General features: G+C 39.6%; 2 protein-coding genes and 1 long non-coding RNA gene across 4 annotated transcripts in view; 2 read left to right on the top strand and 1 right to left on the bottom strand.

The window, feature by feature from the left end:
- Positions 1-2,978, top strand: part of LOC148317040 (V-type proton ATPase 116 kDa subunit a 1-like) — a 50,605-nt gene extending 47,627 nt beyond the window's left edge. For both annotated transcript variants that reach the window (XM_088283931.1, XM_088283932.1), the window contains exon 22: positions 1,602-2,978. In XM_088283931.1, coding sequence (XP_088140057.1) covers positions 1,602-1,695 — 94 coding nt within the window. In that variant the 3' untranslated portion in view covers positions 1,696-2,978. The remainder of the gene's footprint in view (positions 1-1,601) is intronic.
- Positions 2,979-3,754: 776 nt separating this feature from the next.
- rfng (RFNG O-fucosylpeptide 3-beta-N-acetylglucosaminyltransferase) lies at positions 3,755-18,211 on the top strand. Its single transcript, XM_088284771.1, has 9 exons — positions 3,755-4,103; positions 9,155-9,730; positions 10,308-10,356; positions 10,508-10,610; positions 10,695-10,848; positions 11,205-11,290; positions 13,634-13,799; positions 16,433-16,518; positions 16,609-18,211. Exons 2-9 carry the CDS (start codon positions 9,221-9,223, stop codon positions 16,682-16,684), a joined length of 1,230 nt encoding a protein of 409 aa, XP_088140897.1. The 5' UTR covers positions 3,755-4,103; positions 9,155-9,220; the 3' UTR covers positions 16,685-18,211.
- Positions 15,495-18,614, bottom strand: LOC148317042 (uncharacterized). Its single transcript, XR_015840054.1, has 4 exons — positions 18,578-18,614; positions 18,312-18,392; positions 15,738-15,890; positions 15,495-15,643 (listed from the first exon to the last, which is right to left on the bottom strand). It is a non-coding gene; the product is annotated as an uncharacterized LOC148317042 (long non-coding RNA).
- Positions 18,615-18,762: the final 148 nt, after the last annotated feature.

Genomic DNA, 18,762 nt, shown 5'->3' on the forward strand with positions numbered 1-18,762 from the left:
CAACTGATGATACTTGTGAGACGACTGGCTGACTCCAAAATCAAGTCTGTTATACCAATCCTTGAAAAATCTATTGCACATTTCAATGGAAGACTCTTTGCAAATAGGCTGAGAGGGATTGAGTACAGAGTGGATGGTTTTGGAATAATGCAAGTGGATTGTGACCAATAAGGATTGAGAAATGGTTTCTTTTGGCCCAGCTGTGCAAGATCAGTCATTAAACCCGGACTCATGTCTGACTTTGAACCACCAAATTCAGTATAATACGGCAGTATGAGTGGACCCAAGAGCTGAGTTTCTCTTTGTTTGATGAAGAAACACAATGCCCATTGAAAGCCTCAGAGAATGGACCAGCAGCGAGAGGGTTACAAATCTCCAATCAGGAGTGGCAGATTTTACTTAAGCACTGGAAAAGACGAGATCAAAGTGCACAAGAGATTCACACCAGACATCCAAAGTATGCAGGTCTGATCTGCAACTACAGAAGATGTTTGAATTAGAATTAGAATTAGAAATCCCTTTATTGTCATTGTACTCAAGAGTGCAACGAGATTAGAGAGTTTGGTTGAGGTTTTTGCGTGCAAAGGACTCTCAACCAATTATTACATCCAAAAGGACACATACTTTTTACACCCTGCACGAGTTTAACTCAATTATTTGTGTGGTATTATTATTATTTATTTAAACTGTGTTTGCCGATTGTGACTTAGATGAAGATTATGTCCCGTTGTGTTTGCAATTTATGCAGAAATACTGGTAATTCCAAAGGTCACTCAAACTGTTTCTTTCAGCTATATTTAGGCTTGATCAAATAATAATTTCAAAGTTTTCATCCCTGGGCTAAGTAATTCATGGCTACACAGTCGCAGGATATAGAACACGTCTGCCCCATGGTCTTGGCTTTGTTTGTAGGAGGTCTCCCTTTGATGAGTTTTCTACCGGAATTTCAGCTACCTCCCACATTAAAAAACAAACGCATCTTTTATGTCAGAAAGTACAATAAATCTATTGTAGCACAAGATCTAAGTATATTGGAACTTTGTGCTGCTGAGGAAGAACCTCTTAAATGTTGGAGCAAATTTTGATGAGAAAACTACCGGTAACAGAGGACTTTACTTACTATTTGACTATGAATTTGAGTCTCGATAGTGCAAACGAATAGAACAGGTAACAGGATTATTATTTATAGTGTTTTGAAGGATGTACTTCTGTCCCACATTTATACTGAATCATAATGTAGTTTGTATCCAAGATGTGAACAATGCATACAGTATTCTGGCCTAAAATTGGATTCATTCACCTGAGTGGGAATGACTCCAAAAATAAGACTTATAGACAACCACAATACATCAGACTTGGAGCTTTTTTTCCTGATACTATATATTCACTGTATGAGTTAGAACAGTTAAACAAAACAAACAGGTTCCATTTATAACACCAGCCGAAATAAATTATGCAAAACAATGTAATAACATTATTCCATATTTCTAATATTATCATATATGTTTTTCCACTGTGAGTGTTGACACATTTTTCCACATTTATGACCACCCCACCCCCCACTGACCATATGCTTATTCCACTCATTTCTTTCTTTTCAGGGTGGAGTTCCAGAATAAGTTTTATTCCGGACAGGGATTCAAGTTTGTCCCCTTTTCGTTTGAGAGCATCCTGGATGGAAGATTTGACGAATGATCATCTGGAGTGGAGTCTTCCCTCTTCCTATCCGTGTCAGTGCACATGAACCCTCGTGCAAACCTCTGTGTCCCTCTAGTGGCAATCCAAAAGTCTTGGTTATTTGTAGTATTAGTAAACATGTAACTATTGTAAAGGGTTTCAATGACCCAGCTGTGTGCATACTGGAACCCATTATGCTGGTACAGTGTTCAGCCCCTGTCTAGTAATTTCCTTTTATTTATTTTTTAATTGCTTCAGTGATGCTTGTAAAATAAGGTGTAATTTCGTGTTGTGAGTCTTAAACCTCCATGTTTTTGTACGTGCAAAGGTTCAAGTACAACATGTCTGTGCACAACGTTGTGGAAAAATTTGGCAAGATCCACTCACTTCATGGAAATAACCGCAAGACCAACATGGACTTGTGTTACAGGCGCAATGTTCATCCAATCTTCTCTTGAACTTGGTCAGCACAAGGAAATGTCGTTTGAATCAGAAGGAGTAATATTATGGCACATTTAAGTTTAATGGATTGCATCAGCCACCAGGAAAAAACAATTGACAATTGAAAGTTGTTCTTAATAACAGTAAAAAAAATGTCAAAGAAAGGGTCTTGCAGAATGATGCCTATAGGATTTCAGGTATTAATTGCTATATTGGTGGGAAGCCATATGTCATATCGGTATTATTTTCCTACAACAATTATACAGAGACAATTGGGGGATTTAATATCACACAGTTGTTGTTCATGTTTTTGTGAGAAGAAAAAATAGCTATCCTTGACAAGATTGTGTTTCACCTGCTGTCTCCTGCATGTCTTCTGTGTAACTTGTGGAGAGTACCGTAGTTTGTCTTAGATCAGAGGTGCCCAAGTCCTGTCCTTGAGAGCCCATATGCAGCCTGTTTTAGTTGTGTCCCTCCCCTAACACACCTGATCAGCAGGGACAGGCTCTCGAGGACTGGACTTGGGCACCCCTGTCTTTGATGATCATCTGTGTGGTGTGAACTGAAATAAATATAAGAATACAAAACAAAAACTTCATCTTATAGTGAGAGCAAGTGTTCATATTTAAACTCCTCTGTCCATCTGGAGGGTTGACACACAGTAATTATGTTGCTCATTTAATGGAAAATGAGCTACAGTAACAAAGATCTAAATGCAATGTATTGATTGTGAGAGTTCACTGTACCAATGTCATTTCGTGGCATGAACGTTTGTGTTTAACTGCATTGCAGTTACTTCTTGATGACGTGTGTTACTACAGGAAAACAGGCTCCGGAAATAAAAAATATAACGTAAGTTATTGGTGATGTGGAAGGCTTGTGTGTGCGTGTGAGTGTGTGCGGGGGTGCGTGTGCGTGTGTGTGTGGGGGGGGGGGGGTGCGTGTGTGTGTGATGTGGTTAATAAAGATTTGGGGTTTAGATTTAGATTGTGTGTGCTGTCCTATTTCGTGTCCTTCTTGTCTATGACAGTCTTAGTACCCCATTAGAACCTCGACATATGTTCATCTTCATAATTCATCCTAAATTGACAGACACATGTTCATCTAACTTAAATCTGTATGTTGTTGAAATACTTGATTATGGTATTTTTGTAGCAGCCGTTGAATCAAGGCCCTCTTTATACTGCATCATTCGAGACAGAAAACCATGTTTGTGCAAAATCTCAATTAATATAATATTTAAGACTATAATAATTACACAATGATTACAAATAATAAATAGAAATAACAAACTATTGCTATATGCCATTGTTAATACTGTTACTTTATTGCCAATCTCAAATGAGGTAAGACTACTGTGCAATTCATTGCATTGTGTGATCAGAAGATTATGGGGTTCCATTAGGGACAGGTGAGATAAAACATATTCTGGCTCAACAATAAACAAGGTAACTTTTTGAACTTTAAAATTGTGTCTAAACCTGTTGCAACCTAGCCTTTATTGTATAACTGCCACTTATATGTAATAATAATAAATATTGTTGACTTTAGTCTTACTGCGCCCACCTGCTCCATGCCAAGTATGACAAATATTAAACTAGTATTTTGAAAGCCATACCGGAAACTAAACTTTTTATCCCGGAAACTTGATTCAGTTGCCGATAATGAGTGGAGTGAACGAAACTTTATTTTCGTCTTTATATAAGATTGTATTGATGCCGAGAAATACCATTGAGTCTGCACGGGTGATCAAGAATACTATTCAAGGTTTTAACTATATCATACAGAACATTAAGTGGAAGGCATTGAGTCGCACGGGCGGAGGGAATCTCGAACCTCCAACTTGGTCGCGCATGACGATTGTTTTCTAGTAAGCTAACTTGGCTAATTGAGTTAAAGTTCCACACTTGATCACATTCTCCCGAGTGGCTCAGGCCATACAGCGTCTCATTGCGGAATACCGATGTATCCTCCGATATTTCTTGGTAAGTTTCTGTGAAAACCGACTGCCCTTCTTTCTCTGCAAAAAAAAAAAATAATAATGGTGAATTTTTCGCTTATGCGTCTGAACACTTCGACTCAGGGCGAACTTTTCTCAGATGCGAACGAGATTTAAGTCGCGCATCAAGGACTATAACTTTTCGATTTCATGCAAACGTTTGAAAAGTGTTTATCGACGACAATAGTTACCCTTAATGTGTGATTGAAGTTTGTGTGACCCAATTATGGTAAGCTTAATTCAAATCTGCTATTCTTTAACGGAACCGGTATAAATAAATTATTAAATGATTTTTGATAGTTTCGTTGCTTTAGACAAGAACGTGTGTGTGTTTTCATTAAACGAATGAACTAAGATGTACCAACTTGTCAACCTTTTTAGAAATATTAATGAAAATAAACTGGAGAAGATAAATTATTCAATAATTATGGAACATAATATAGCTTTTATAGTTTGTTGCAACTTCTGTATTAACATACAGGAGTGCTAAGTTTGAGTTCTGATTGTACTATATGATACAGAAATCCAAATCCTAATGTAAATTACAATGATTCCCATAGCCTCCAGACTACCATTAGTTCAAATTTGTCCTCTGTAGAGGACATTTCTAAACCTAAATATCTCCCACCCAGTGCATCCAATTGCATTAACTCTTTTTGTGCTCTGTAGAGGACATTCAGAGCTTGGTGGGGGATTTGTTACCTTGCCATCACCATAGACGAATATGGCTTCCCTCAGTGCAAGCACTTTTTATGGGAAGAGGAAAATATAAGTGTTTAATACTTTTTACCAAAGACATTTTGCCTTGAAATGCTGTTGGCATTTTATTTATAAGACTCTTATGAACATGTTAAAGTGTTGTTTGAGTTATTTTAAGTGTATTTGAGCCTAGTATTCAAGTGTCTAAAACATGTCCTTTGTAGTGGACATTTGAAGTTATTTCGTCCATTTTGCTCTTTTTTTTCCAAATGACAAGAAAGGGTCATTCCCATAAGCAGAGGGAATTTTCCTGCAGATTTTTTGGAAATTCTATTTACATGGGCTGTCTCGGATAGCCAAAGATTCAAACGTATTGAGCTTCAAGTACGAGAGTAAAAATTGTGGCGGAAACCATGACTAGAAACCAGTTTTACGAATTGAGAAACTCCATCAAGCTCGTCAACAACTTTGATGTTTTAGATGGAGAAAAAACAAGGGATCTCTTGTGCAGAATCAGGTCCCTCTTGAGCAAAGAAAGGCAAGGATGTCTGAGTCTGCCAAGAACAGCAAAATTGTGCATTGACGAGCAAGTAGCTCCTTTGACTGGTCGATAACCAGTGCACCAGTATGTACCGGGCAAACCAAACCCAACTGGACTAAGGCATTTGTCTTGGCTGCACCAACTGGTCTAGTTTTGGATTTTGTGGTCTACCAAGGCGAGACCACTTTCACAGCTACAGGAGGATCGGGCTTTGGGGAAAAAGCTGTTCTTCAATTGACAGAGTCTGTTCCCCAAGGCACACACCTATTCTTTGACTGGTACTTTACGACAATCAGTCTCCTTGACACCCTGATGACAAAAGGACTGACAGCGACTGGAACCCTCATGAATAACAAGGTTCCAAACAACTGCAAGATCTTAGGTGATAAGCTCTTCAAATGGAAAGAAAGGGGGTCACCAGAGATGGTGGTGAGACGACGCACACCTGAACTTGCTGTCATAAAATGGTTGGAAAACAAGCCAGTGGTCATGCCATCATTTGCCTATGGGATTTAACCTCAGGACACATGCAGAAGATGGTCCAAGAAAGAGAAAAGATTTGTCCAAGTGTCAAGGCCGATGGCAATTGCTTCGTACACAACACCAACATGGGTGGTGTGGACTTGATCGATCGAATGTTGAATTTCCACAGAATGGCCTCTCGCACTAGAAAAGGGACAGTGCGTGCAGTTTTCCACTTTTTTGACCTGGCAATCACCAACTCATGGATTCAGTAAAGAAGTGTCTGGGGAAGAAACCACAGAAGATCCTTGATGATCCTCAAATTGCTCTTTGGTGCAGAGTTAATTGCTCGAGCCCAAGCAAGTGATAGCGATGATGACTTCACTTCCCCACGTCAAAAATGAAAACCACAGTCAAATGCAGCTCTGAGACACTATGATGCTGTGCATCTTCCAGAGATGGTAGATAAAACACATGCATCAAGGTGTCGCCAATCTGGCGGCAACAGTGAAACAAATTTATGTGCTCCAAGTGCAAGATTTTCCTTTGTGTTTCCAAGAAAGGGAATTGCTTTTTGAAGTATCATATCAAATAAGCATAATAGAAGCAAAAGTGAAACAAAAGAAAAGAGATGATGGACTGTAATATTTATGTTGAACACTTTGTCAAGTAGACTTTTTGATGTTTTTGTTGGACTAACTGTTTTACAATGAAGTTCCGTTTTCCCCTGTATTGAGTTCCGATGTCCACTGGAGAAGACACATCATAGCTTCAAAACAAAAATAAAAATTTATTTTGCAGTATTCCAATTACTTCACATAGATTGGGGAATTTCAAAATAAATGTGATTGGAGAACATGTTTTTCCCTGGTAGTCAGGAGGATATGACATTTTTTGATATCTTAATTTCTGATATTGTGGTGTGTTTTAAGTGCAAAGTTCCCACCCCCGTTTTATGGTGAAAAAATGCATTTCAGTCACTGACATAAATCCTTATCAGGGTGTTATAGTACTATTTTAATATTTATACTTGCCATAAATTAATATTAAGAATTTCAAACAATAAAATAACAATAATCCATCCATTTCTCCAAACCACTTCTCCTCACTAGGGTTGCGGGCGTGCTGGAGCCTATACCAGCCGTCATTGAGCAGTAGGCGGGCTGCACCCTGAACTGGTTGCCAGCCAATCAAAAATAATAACATTCTGACTTTAATTTACTTTTTTTTTTTCCATAAAAAAACTAAAAACTGACAATGTCTCAAAGTGGAAATAAGAAAACCCTTTCCAAACAGAGGACATTTCTAATCAATAGAAAATGTGTCTTACTTAAAATAATGAGCTTAATTGCACTTCTGCAGCAAGTGTGCATTTAAAGCCTTTTCATACCACACTGAGCAGACGCCAAACGAATCCAAATTGAAAAATTCAGATGACAGCCAGCGCATCCAATAGGAGAAGTGGTGGCGGAGTCATTACAAAATGATGATAGCAAGAGATGCTGGCAGTGATTATACGGTAAATAACATTCGGAAAATAATAATAAATGTGTCTCACTGCCCTAAGCTTTGAAACACAATATAAATACCGTGACAGGCTGAAGAAGACATAGCAATGCACAGAGATCATCACGTTAAATGTATCAGCTTTGTTGAAAGTGGTCAAAATGTGTGATTTTGGAGCTCGCGGGCACCAAGCCACTTACTCTACTACCTGTTTTAGCTTAACAATTAGTACTGCCAAATATGGATATGCTAGTGCAGGGCTGCCGTCATCTTTCCATCGTCCTGCGCCGCGCCCCGTGGTTAAAACCACAAAACATCAGTGCAATGTGGAAATGGCTTTACTGTGACGATTAGAGACTCAGCCATTTCTCAGTTTTTAAGATGGCGGCGCCAGCTCAGCTGGACCAGCTTTTAATGTAAGACTCGTTTTGTCTAAGAGCATCAACAATACTATCAGTTCAGTGGTGAATCTACAGTTAATGTAAAATGCACCTGTGTAATCACCAGTTCTAATCTGGACTATTAACTATTAACGTAACCCTGGACAGCCTACTCAGCTCTTGATTGCTGCAGCCTGTGCCACCAGAGTAAAAATTAGAATTAAAGCAAAAAAATATATAGAATTGTAACTGATATTTTTTTGGAATACTTCCAATGCCCAAGTAGATTTAATATCAGAACATCACTTTTTATGTTTAAGGAGATCAGTTGTCTTATAATTTAGGACTTTGACTCAAGTAACATTCTACAAGGTGACTTTAATTCTATTGAAATTATTTTCTGTCAGGACAGTTGTACTTTTAATTATTACTTTGCTAAATGGCAAATTACTGACGGACTTTCTCAGTTACTCACTGACTCACTCACTGGACTACCATTTCGCGACTGATGAAAACACGTGTTGTATGTCTCGTGTGTGTTTGTGCATACATGGGTGACTTCAAGCGGACAAGAAGAGGGGCTCCCCTCACTGAAATAAAAGTTTGAACATACCTAATCAATTTGGTGACCGATGCTTGTAATGACTGCTAAATGCTTTCATGTGTGTGCGTGTGTGAAACAATGACAGACTGACAATGACTGACTTGTGGCCTGGCCGCAGGCAAACAACGAACCAGCAAAGTTTTGTGATGTGCCCACCTCTGGTTAATTCAGAACACAGCCACGTCCACAGTCATAAGACTAATTAAAGGGTTTTTATATTTTTTATGGGCTCATTGCAGAATTTCTGACCAATGCCTAGTGAATGCATAGAACTTTCCTTCCAATGTGCTATACTTGTGAAGTTCCCCCCCCCCCACTTTGTTTTCTTGAAAATGGTTCATTATTGAACCCTTCCATCCATCCATCCATCATCTATACCGCTTCTTCTCACTAGGGTCGCGGGGGGCGCTGGAGCCTATCCCAGCTTTCTTCGGGCAGTAGGCGGGGGGCACCCTGAACTGGTTGCCAGCCAATTGCATGGCACACAGAGACGAACAACCATCCGCGCTCACACTCATACGTAGGGGCAATTTAGAGTGTCCAATCAACCTGCCATGCATGTTTTTTGAATGTGGGAGGAAACCGGAGTATCCGGAGGAAACCCACGCAGGCACGGGGAGAACATGCAAACTCCAAACAGGATGGCCGGAGTCAGGATCGAACCCACGACCGGTGCTGTCTCTCACTGTGAGGCCATCGTGCTAACCAGTCGGACCACCGTGCCGCCTAACCCTTTACCCCTTCCTTCAAAATGTGTTCAATATATTTAAAATGGGAACGTTTGAAATGTAACAACGTTAAATTCATGTCTGTCTGTCTAATATTAAATCCCTCAACTCCTACAGAATTCGGTGTGATGGAGTGAGAATGGGACGAGGCAGTGTCAAAAGTGGCTTCAGCCCTGGAGGCTGATGCACTCCCTCCATCGGCCCGCCAGAATGCACATAGCATCGGTGGGCGTCAGTAAGATCGGCTTCCTGTTTTCCCTTGTGCTCGGCGGCCTCCTCTTGTTGCTCATCCCAGCACTTCAACCCACGGCCCGCCAGGTGGACCTGCCGCAGCCCAAACCTCAAGTGAAGACCTCAGCTTACACTTTACAGCACAATACTGGGCTTCCGCCAGTGTCTGATTCTGCTGTGGACAAAGAAAGGGCCACAGGAATGAATATAAGCTCTGAAGGGATAAATGGTACCATAGAGACGGAACTATTTGAGAATGATGACTACAAAGAGACATACTCTGAAAAAAACTCTGAAGCGCTTTCTATGCCTGAAGGACAAGGTCGAATACTTCTTGGACCTAGAACACGAGACCTTTTGGAATTGAAGGACATTTTTATTGCAGTTAAAACCACCAGGAAGTACCACAAGTCCAGACTGGAACTGCTTATTCAGACCTGGATATCACAGGCAAAAGAACAGGTGAGAGTAGTTTAACCTTCGTGGAACAGTAGTAGTTAGTTCACAATGAAACAACCAGGAAATATTCAGTTTTTAATTCGTCATGATTGGAATATGACTTTGTTCAAGTGCACAACTGAAATATAGTCAACAGAGAAAATCTTGTCAAATTTTGAGGCGTATTTTTCACCACCATTATAGTGGTAATCCAAATTCTAAGTCATTTGGGGCTTTTTTACTTCATGGTAGCACTTTCTTCACACTTCTATTCACATGACTATTTCTATGCAAGTGAAGCTTTTTACTTTTAACTTTTTTTTGTACTTTTGCATTACATAGTCATGCTAATACTAATAATATTGGATTCTTCAACAGCAGACGATGGTGGTAAATGTTTTTTTTCTTTGCTTCCTGACCCTGCCTATTTTGTAATGTGTGAGTTCATCTGGTGCTGTACTGAACTATATTTTGTTTTAATGTACCTCACCATGCTCCTTAAACAATGGGCCGATTGTATGAGAACTGTGTGCGTGGGTTTGCATGGGCATGTGTGCATGAGTTGATAGTTTTTAACACAGTGTGTCTTTGTCTCTTCCAGACCTACTTATTCTCAGATGGTGAAGACAAAGATCTGCAGATGAGAACAGGTAATGTACCCATCAACTAAGAATGAAGAATGGAGAATTGGGCGGAAAAAAAGACACATTTTAGGAATTTGAGTACTGATCGTCAATCAGATGACTTGATAGTTTTATAAAGAAACTACATACTGTATCGTGTTTATCTCTTTTCTAATAGGTGCAAATATTATTAACACCAACTGCTCAGCGGCTCACACTCGACAGGCTCTCTGCTGCAAGATGTCTGTTGAGTATGACAAATTCATTGAGTCACAAAAGAAGTGAGTGGGGAGGGGGGAACTAAAGTCTGAACTGATAACAATACCTTAAGAAAGTTTTTTTTAGTAATATTTTGTCTCCTTTAGGTGGTTCTGCCATGTGGATGATGATAACTATGTGGTCCTACCAAGTCTGTTGCAACTGCTATCATCCTACCACCACAGCCAGGATGTTTACCTTGGTCGGCCCAGTCTTGACCACCCCATCGAAGCTGCAGAGAGGGTCAAGAGCAATGGAATGGTCAGTAACTACACCTCAATCAAGTTTTAAACCTATTCTGAATGGGAATTATGGCTAGTATTAAGTATCAATTTTTCCTCCCATGTGTTGCAGCTTCCATTAGTATTATGGATTGATTTTTGTGTTTGCTACAGGAATTCCCAGCCCTGTAAAATACAAAAAACATAAGTATGTCATGAAGAACACATTTCAAATCTTTGCGTCCACTCCATTGTTAAATGTTATATAGGTCCACCAATATTCTACTAAAGTAAACCACTAAGTTTGTTGACTATGGGTTTCCAGGAGAGGGTAGCTGATATTAATGGTTAACATTGCTTCATATTTTACTCAAAATAAAATGTTTCTTATTTAAGGTGTCAGTCAAGTTTTGGTTTGCAACAGGCGGTGCGGGTTTCTGTATCAGCCGAGGTCTGGCACTGAAAATGAGTCCATGGGCCAGGTAGGTGTCCTGTCTTCTCCTCATCATGCATTTCTTTTAAACTGTCTTACTGTATCAGGTAGGGCTGTGACGATAATTCGATATCGATGTGTTTTCACGGTAGGTGGGTGAGTGATATCAATAGAAAATGGCATCGATAAATTATTGATCCCCCCAAAAAAAAAACAACAACAACGGAGCAAATTCAACCTATCACTGCCCTACTCGTCACAAACTCCCTCCCATTGAGGAAATATAACCGGAGGCTTACGCATGCGCCGCTGAGCTAGCGTGACTCAAAACAAACAAAACAAAAACGGGTGGCTAAAGTGGACTTACCGGCCGACTTGAGGAAACGCTTGCTTAATAGTTATGCCGATAACAAGCGTGTTTTTTTCCCACTCTGTACACACAACATTTCAAGATTGCAATTATTTGCCCACTTCAGTGCTTGCGTAGTCCGTCCTTTTTTAGCAATTTCTTGTCCTCAGTCCCAAAAAATGGACGGCCGGCCGAACAATTCCGTCCCCAGGATGAAATGCCCATCTCTGGTATTAGGGTTGCCCGCGTCTTATATCTTTTGGTGTCTGATACATCTTAAATTTTATCCTCTGTCAGGGCTCTAGGCTGTGCCCAAATTTCATGATGTGGCGGCTGTAAAAAAATTATAGGTTGTTCACGTACAACCAGCTAAAGTCTCTTTGACTCTGAAAAACGTATTTATTACAGTGAAACCCCGCTACTTCGCGGTTCACCTTTCGCAGGTTCAGTGCTTCGCGGGTCTAAAAAATATTCGGGGGCATTGTAGTTTCGCCGAGCGGCACGACGGGGCGCTGGAGCGGTTAGACGGCCGGCGTGCGCCGAAGAAGAGCGTGGGCGAAGAAGAGAGTGGACGGAGAAGAGCACGTTCCCCCGGCACTATCGGGGGCAACGTTTCGCGCGGTTCGGACCGTACCAGAGCTCCGGCCGGCGTGCGTGGCAGTTAAGCCGAAGAGGAACAACTTCCGCCCGGGCAGTAGCGCGGCGACATTTCGTTTCGTTCGGGACCGTGCGAGAGCTCCGGAGGAGACGGGCCGGCGTGCGTGGTAGTTAAGCCGAAGAGGAACACCTTCTGCCCGGGCATGAGGGGAGCGCGAGGCTGTCAGTTATGAATGAATAAATAAATAAATGAAAAATGCCACCTTTTCATTTCACAGGGCACACCGGACGGCGTACAAGCAGGTAAAAGTCGAAGTAATTAAATAAGTACAAAAAGAGGTAATTGAATAAATACAAAAATAATGGCTGGGGAATAAAAAAATAAGTTTTAATAATATTTTTTTTTTTGTTATAACATGAATTTCACTCTCTCTCTATCTACCCGTATATATATATATATATATATATATATATATATATTTTATTTTTTTTTAAGCATTTTTGAAGGTGCGCCACTACTTCACACCTATATATCTATATCTATATCTATATATATATATATATATATATATATATATATATATATATATATCTATATCTATATATATATATATATATATATATATATATATATATATATATATATATATATATATATATATATATATATATATATATATATATATATATATATATATATATATATACATATAGGTGCGAAGTATATATAAGTATTTTATTTATATATTTTTATTTATTTATTTTTTTGAAGGTGCGCCGCTACTTCGCGGATTTTCAGTTTTCGCAGGTGGTCTCGGTTCTCATTAACCGCGATAACCGGGGGTTTACTGTATTTGCGTAAAAAATTCCGCAAGCATATGCTCCGCTGGCTGGGTCCCATTCACATGAATGAGAGCTGCAAACAAGGATCCGTCGGCGGTCACCCATGGCCACGCCTTGAAGGTGATGGGTAATTACTTTTGCTGTCAGATTTCTTTTCTCCGATGAACTTAGGTCCCCAAAACACTCCATCCATCTGCTCCTGGTCTGGCCCCTCTGTCAAATTTTAGAACCCATTGTTGCCCACCAATCAAAAAGTTTGCCCACCCCTGCTCTAGTCGCTGCATTTGTACATCGCGCGCACATTGGACATTTCCACCTCTGAAAAATAAATGAACACAAATTCACGGGTTTGGTTTTAGTTTGCTGATGTGGTTGTGAAATAGGTATTAAGTTTAAAAAATGTCTAAATGGGCCTGAAAAAGTCTTAAACTTGTGTTGAAGAAACTAGTAGGAACCCAGATTTCAAGATTATATAAACATTTTGTGTTGCACACCTTACAAAGATGCACAGATGTAATCACATATGATATCTTTGTTAAACATTTTCCAATGATTACATTTCAAAAGTCTTTTGAAGTCTGTAACTCTATCTTGTGGTTTCAGTTTGGGGAATTTCATCAGCACCGCAGAGAAGATCCGTCTCCCGGATGACTGCACCATCGGCTATATTATTGAGGCTCTGCTGGAGGTCACATTAATACACACACACCTTTTCCACTCCCACCTTGAGAATCTCCAAAAGCTGCCCACTGACAGTATGTTGGAGCAGGTTTGTGCATTTGTGTTCATAGCCTATGCGCATAAAGATGGAGTCAACCCTGTATATTATTATTGGAAAGGCAATTCAGCAAGGAATCCAATTGTGCAATCATTTAGAAGACTGGTTTGTATTTTGATAACTTTACATTTTGACCGATAATTAGACAACGAAGTTGAGCTAGTGGATTAAGTGGCTCGAACAAAATGTTTCATGAAATGTAATCGCTCACGTTTCAGAGATTTACATTTGTTTGATTAGCAGCAATAGGAAGTCAGTGGAGCCATACCATCAGATTTGCAATGAATATTTAACTTTCAATGAATATTAAATGAATATTTGGGGTGTGTATACAAATCTGGGTGTATATATCTTTGAAACCTTTTAAATGTTATACAGAACGTGGGGGATTACATTTCATCAAATGTTTTAAGGTCACATGATCCACAAGGTCAAATTGACTTGACCAAAAGGTCAAGTTACTAAAATATGCATCAGTGCATATTTGGAATCCTTGTTGAATTCCCTTTCCAACAATAACTATGTTGTGAAGACCAAATTGTTCTTGAGATATGAGGTTCTAAGGAGGCGACCAAGCCCCTTTTTGCTGACCTAAATAAAATTTTGGGCTGTAGCTCCCAAACTTCTGCTACAATTGACATAATATATTAGATTTAGTGTTGTGCCGTCACTTTCAACAAGTACAACATGTTTCATTAAAATTAAACTGTTAATTTTTTCTGATTTTGCATAGAATGACTCAATGGAAGCATTTCTGAATGAGTTATTTAAATGTGAATCAGTGTCTTAGATTATCTCTAGAGACTTAAAAACTGTATTACTAATTTACCGTTCATGAAATGTATTCTGTATACTGAGCACTTATTTTGGTCTTTTGCGATGCTACATTTTACAATAGTTTAGCGATGAGGATTAGCTTCTTCATCTTGTCACGTTCTCTCTTACTCTGTATTGTTGCATGCTTAAGTACTCTTGTCCGCTTTTATATGCTAACGGTAATTGATAAAAGTCTCGTATTCGCCACCGTGGCGAGGATTAGTTACTTTGAGAAGAGAAGCTCTTAGCTGCTGGTGCGGGGCAAGTTAGCGTAGCGCCTCACGTTAGTGAGCAGTCAAGAAAGCAGGGATTCACTCGCGTTCGATGCTTTCTTTTTAACCACCTTGGATGCAATTGTTTAGCATGACCTTTGATTGGTGACAAAATGTGTCGTTTACTGGCACTTTCCCATTAGCCGGCTTGCCACACCTATACAACCATGCTTGGACCCCAGTGGTCACGTTTCCATTAGACTTTTTTGGAACTGAGTGGTTACAAAGGAACTGCTTTTCAGAATGATCTTGGAGGTGGTTCTAAAATTCTGTGGGTCCATGTTGTCACTGTAATCTGATTGATTGACAATGATGTTGCAAGAAATTCCATTGCACATGCCTATTTTCTGTTTCTCAAGTGAGGCAGAGCCACGTGCCGACTGTCACCAAAGTCATAAAAATTCAGTATGTACAATAAATATAATCGTGTTTTACGGCAATGATGAACCATACTTACAATTCCATATGTACTGATGGATTAAATTTTGACACTTGTGATAAATATTTACTCCTTGCTCGCTGGGCCCCATTCACTTGAATGAGAGTGTTATGGTTGGTCTCAACCAAGGAGGACCCAAAAGCAAGCAGAGTCATTTAAGGCCATTAGGAGGGATTTATTGTGAGTGAATGGAAGTGAGGCAAGGTGTCCAGAGTCCTTTGGAACAGAAGGTTGAGTCAGGGAGGGCAATCCAGAATCCAGAGGATGCAGGTAGCAGTGAGGCAGGGCTTGGGCTAGTAGGTTTGAAGCTGCGGCAAACACGAGAAAACAAAAGCACAGAGAGTCAGGTTAGCGTGCTAGCCAAAACACATTCACTGGGAGGGCAGATGTGGGCCGCAGTACCAAGGCATGGGAAAGAATAATCTAGCGGCTGACTCCTGGCTGCACCAAACTTAAATGGTGGTGTTGATGATCCTGATGAGCGACAGGTGTGCAGGAGCAGGAGCCTGAAGATGTAGGGGCGTGACCAGCATGTGGGAAGGAGCCGCCCAAGCCCTGTAGGGAAACACAAGAACACCACAGAGAGGTCTACAGCCGCGGAGCGGAGCAACTACCCCCAGCCAAACGGAGTGGTGTGGGTCTGTTTGAGACTAATGGAAACGCAGCATAAGATCACAATTTTAATCTGAAACTGATAAATCATTCAGCCTTACTACCTGGGCCTGTGATGATTAACTGCAAATTGTATAACTTTTACCAATTTGCATCCAGCATGAGTTTTATGTTTTCCCTCATTGGTATGAAGGAGGCGTCTATTATAGTTGTGAGTAAAATGATCATCATTGTCAGTATTATCACAATATTGTCTGCATTTGTATCAGTAGTGCCTTTTTTTTTATTATTCAAGTGGACAACGTGCTTGCGATTAATCATAGCATGCCGTCTATTTGAACAATTATGATCTTTAAGGCAATGCTTAGTTTCACAACATTCTCCCCAACAATAAAAATAACTACTATAGTCTACATTTCTTAGTCAGAAATGAGAAAATCTGATTTTGAAAGGCAAACAACAGATGCTTATTCTTCTCAAAATAGGTGACGCTGAGCTATGGAGGCTATGAGAATCGACGGAATGTGGTTAGCATCGTTGGAGGCTTTTCACTGGTTGAAGATCCAACAAGGTAGAGAAAAATAACATGAATAGATCTTGGTGTACCTTGGCTCATATTCTCATTCGATGATGCATTAACAAAAAACTTCCAATTCCACAGGTTTAAGACAGTCCACTGCCTACTATATCCCAATACCGACTGGTGTCCAAAGCCTAAACCTCATAATGGAAAGTGACTTGCATCGTACCCTTTTCCGGCAGCTCTAAGATAAAATTCTACCCCATATTGCTGAGATCAAACTACCTTTAGTTGGGAATTATTCACAACTGATGCTTTAATGCAAGCCTTGCTCGGCTCCTACCTCTTGTGTTTGAAATGATTCATTCGCCAAAAGACATCCTCAATTTCACATCATGGCTGCCAGAGCCAGAATAACTGAAATGGATTGGAAGTGGTTCATGGTGACTGGAGCCCCGGAAGCTTCTTCCAGAGTCCAATGTCAAATTAAGCTCAGTTTCTGCTGTGGTGGTCAAGTGTGCCAATGGTGAAAACTTCAGATATAATGATTAATGCACTTGACTTAAGTACTGGACGAAGGGCATATTTTACACCTCTGTGAGGATATTCATGGCTACCATACTAAAATTGTGAATAAAGCCATAGAATTCAGAAATTTAATGAAATATTAATCCAATATTCACTAATTTTGTATATGCTGTCTGCTACACGCTCCCAAAAAAGCTGTGACAAGGACAGCAAAAAAAAAGTTGAGGAATGCCCCAAAATTTGCATGTTACAAAAAGGTGAGTCGTGATTGGATATGAGAGGAGCATCCCCAAAAAGCATGATTAGCAAATACTTTAACGGTTTAAGAAAGTTTCTGAATATACAACTGCAGAGATTTTAGAATATCATCGGACGATTCCGGGAATCTGGAGAAATCTGTGAACGTAAGTGGCAAAGGTGGAAAACCACATTGAATGCCTTTGATCCCTCAGGCGACACGGCATTAAAAAATTTGCATCATTGTGTAAAGGATATTGGCATGTAGTCTTAGGAACAATTCTGAAAGCCATTGTCAGTTAACGTGGTTCTTTGCTATATCTACAAGTGCAAGTTAAAACTACCTGGAAAAGCGAAAACTATATATCAACAACACCAGGAAACACCACGAGTCAACGATTAGTGTCCTCTGCTCCCAAATGCTTGAGCGTTGTTAAAAAAGGAAAGGTGAAATAACCTTGATAAACATGCCCCTCTCCCAGCTTTTTTTCTTTATGTATTGCAGGCATCAATTTCAAAATGAGTATTTTTTTCTGTCTTTGTGGTGTACTCAATTGAATATCAGTTCAAACGGATTTGCAATGATTTTTATATATGTTTTACACAATGTCCCAACTTCATTACAATCGAGATTTGTGTATATAAAATTATTAATATGGGGTGGATTGAGAGAAAAAAGGGAGTTTGGTGTCTGTGTTTAATGTTTCAGTGTTGCAAAGGTAAAGAATGGTGTGCTCAGTTAAAGAACAATGAATCATATTTTGATTGATTGGTTTATACACTGTTGTATCACAGTCCTACACAGACTTAAGAATCTGTGTAATACATATGAATACATAAATCCCTGTATTCAGCAGTTATGCAACATTCACAAGCCACATTCACATGAGGCTGATTGCAAGCATACTAGCCGCAATAACGCTAGCCAAGACAGACGATTAGCTTTTTAGATTTCCATTAAAGATTTTTAACTACTTTTCTTACATTGTTTTCTTTATTTACCATATTATAAAACAATTCTGTAGTGTAGTTAGCTTTTGTGGAAGGTACGATCGAAATTAAGCATATGCGGTACACACCACAAACTTGTCTTTAGGCACTCCACTGTTGCCATCGCCTGGTCAGTCGAAGAAATGCTGTCGGTGATAACTTCCGGGGATCTAAAACAAATATACGAGTCGTATTTCGACTTGTGTCTGGTGCTGTGTATTCTATTTTTGTTTTAGAATTAAACATTTAAAATCAAACTGTTTTTCGACGTTTCTTTACAAGTTCCAGAAAAAAACAGTAAAATATCTCCTGCAGAAATATATCAAGTGCTAAGCATTGAGTTAACATATTTTACCTTTTTTTTTTAATCAAAGAGTTATCAGCCTAAAAATAAACGGAAAGCCTAATTATCCAAGTAAACCAGGTCAACATGTTCAGTGCAGAATCAATAAAAATGTAAACAAAAGATTTGATTGGCTCAAATCAGTGACGCCTTTTACTGGAATCGCAGCGCCAACGTTTGCGAATGCGCCCTGAAAA

This window comes from Idiotropiscis lumnitzeri, chromosome 20, assembly GCF_059441095.1.
Source record: "Idiotropiscis lumnitzeri isolate Australia: NSW breed Sydney's pygmy pipehorse chromosome 20, RoL_Ilum_1.0, whole genome shotgun sequence".
Lineage (NCBI taxonomy): Eukaryota > Metazoa > Chordata > Actinopteri > Syngnathiformes > Syngnathidae > Idiotropiscis > Idiotropiscis lumnitzeri.

Coding starts and splice junctions, on each gene's coding strand:
- rfng (XM_088284771.1), top strand. CDS start 9,221: ATGCACTCCCTCCATCGGCCCGCCAGAATGCACATAGCATCGGTGGGC. Junction 10,357..10,507: donor AGATCTGCAGATGAGAACAG/GTAATGTACCCA, acceptor CTTTTCTAATAG/GTGCAAATATTATTAACACC. Junction 16,519..16,608: donor CTGGTTGAAGATCCAACAAG/GTAGAGAAAAAT, acceptor CCAATTCCACAG/GTTTAAGACAGTCCACTGCC.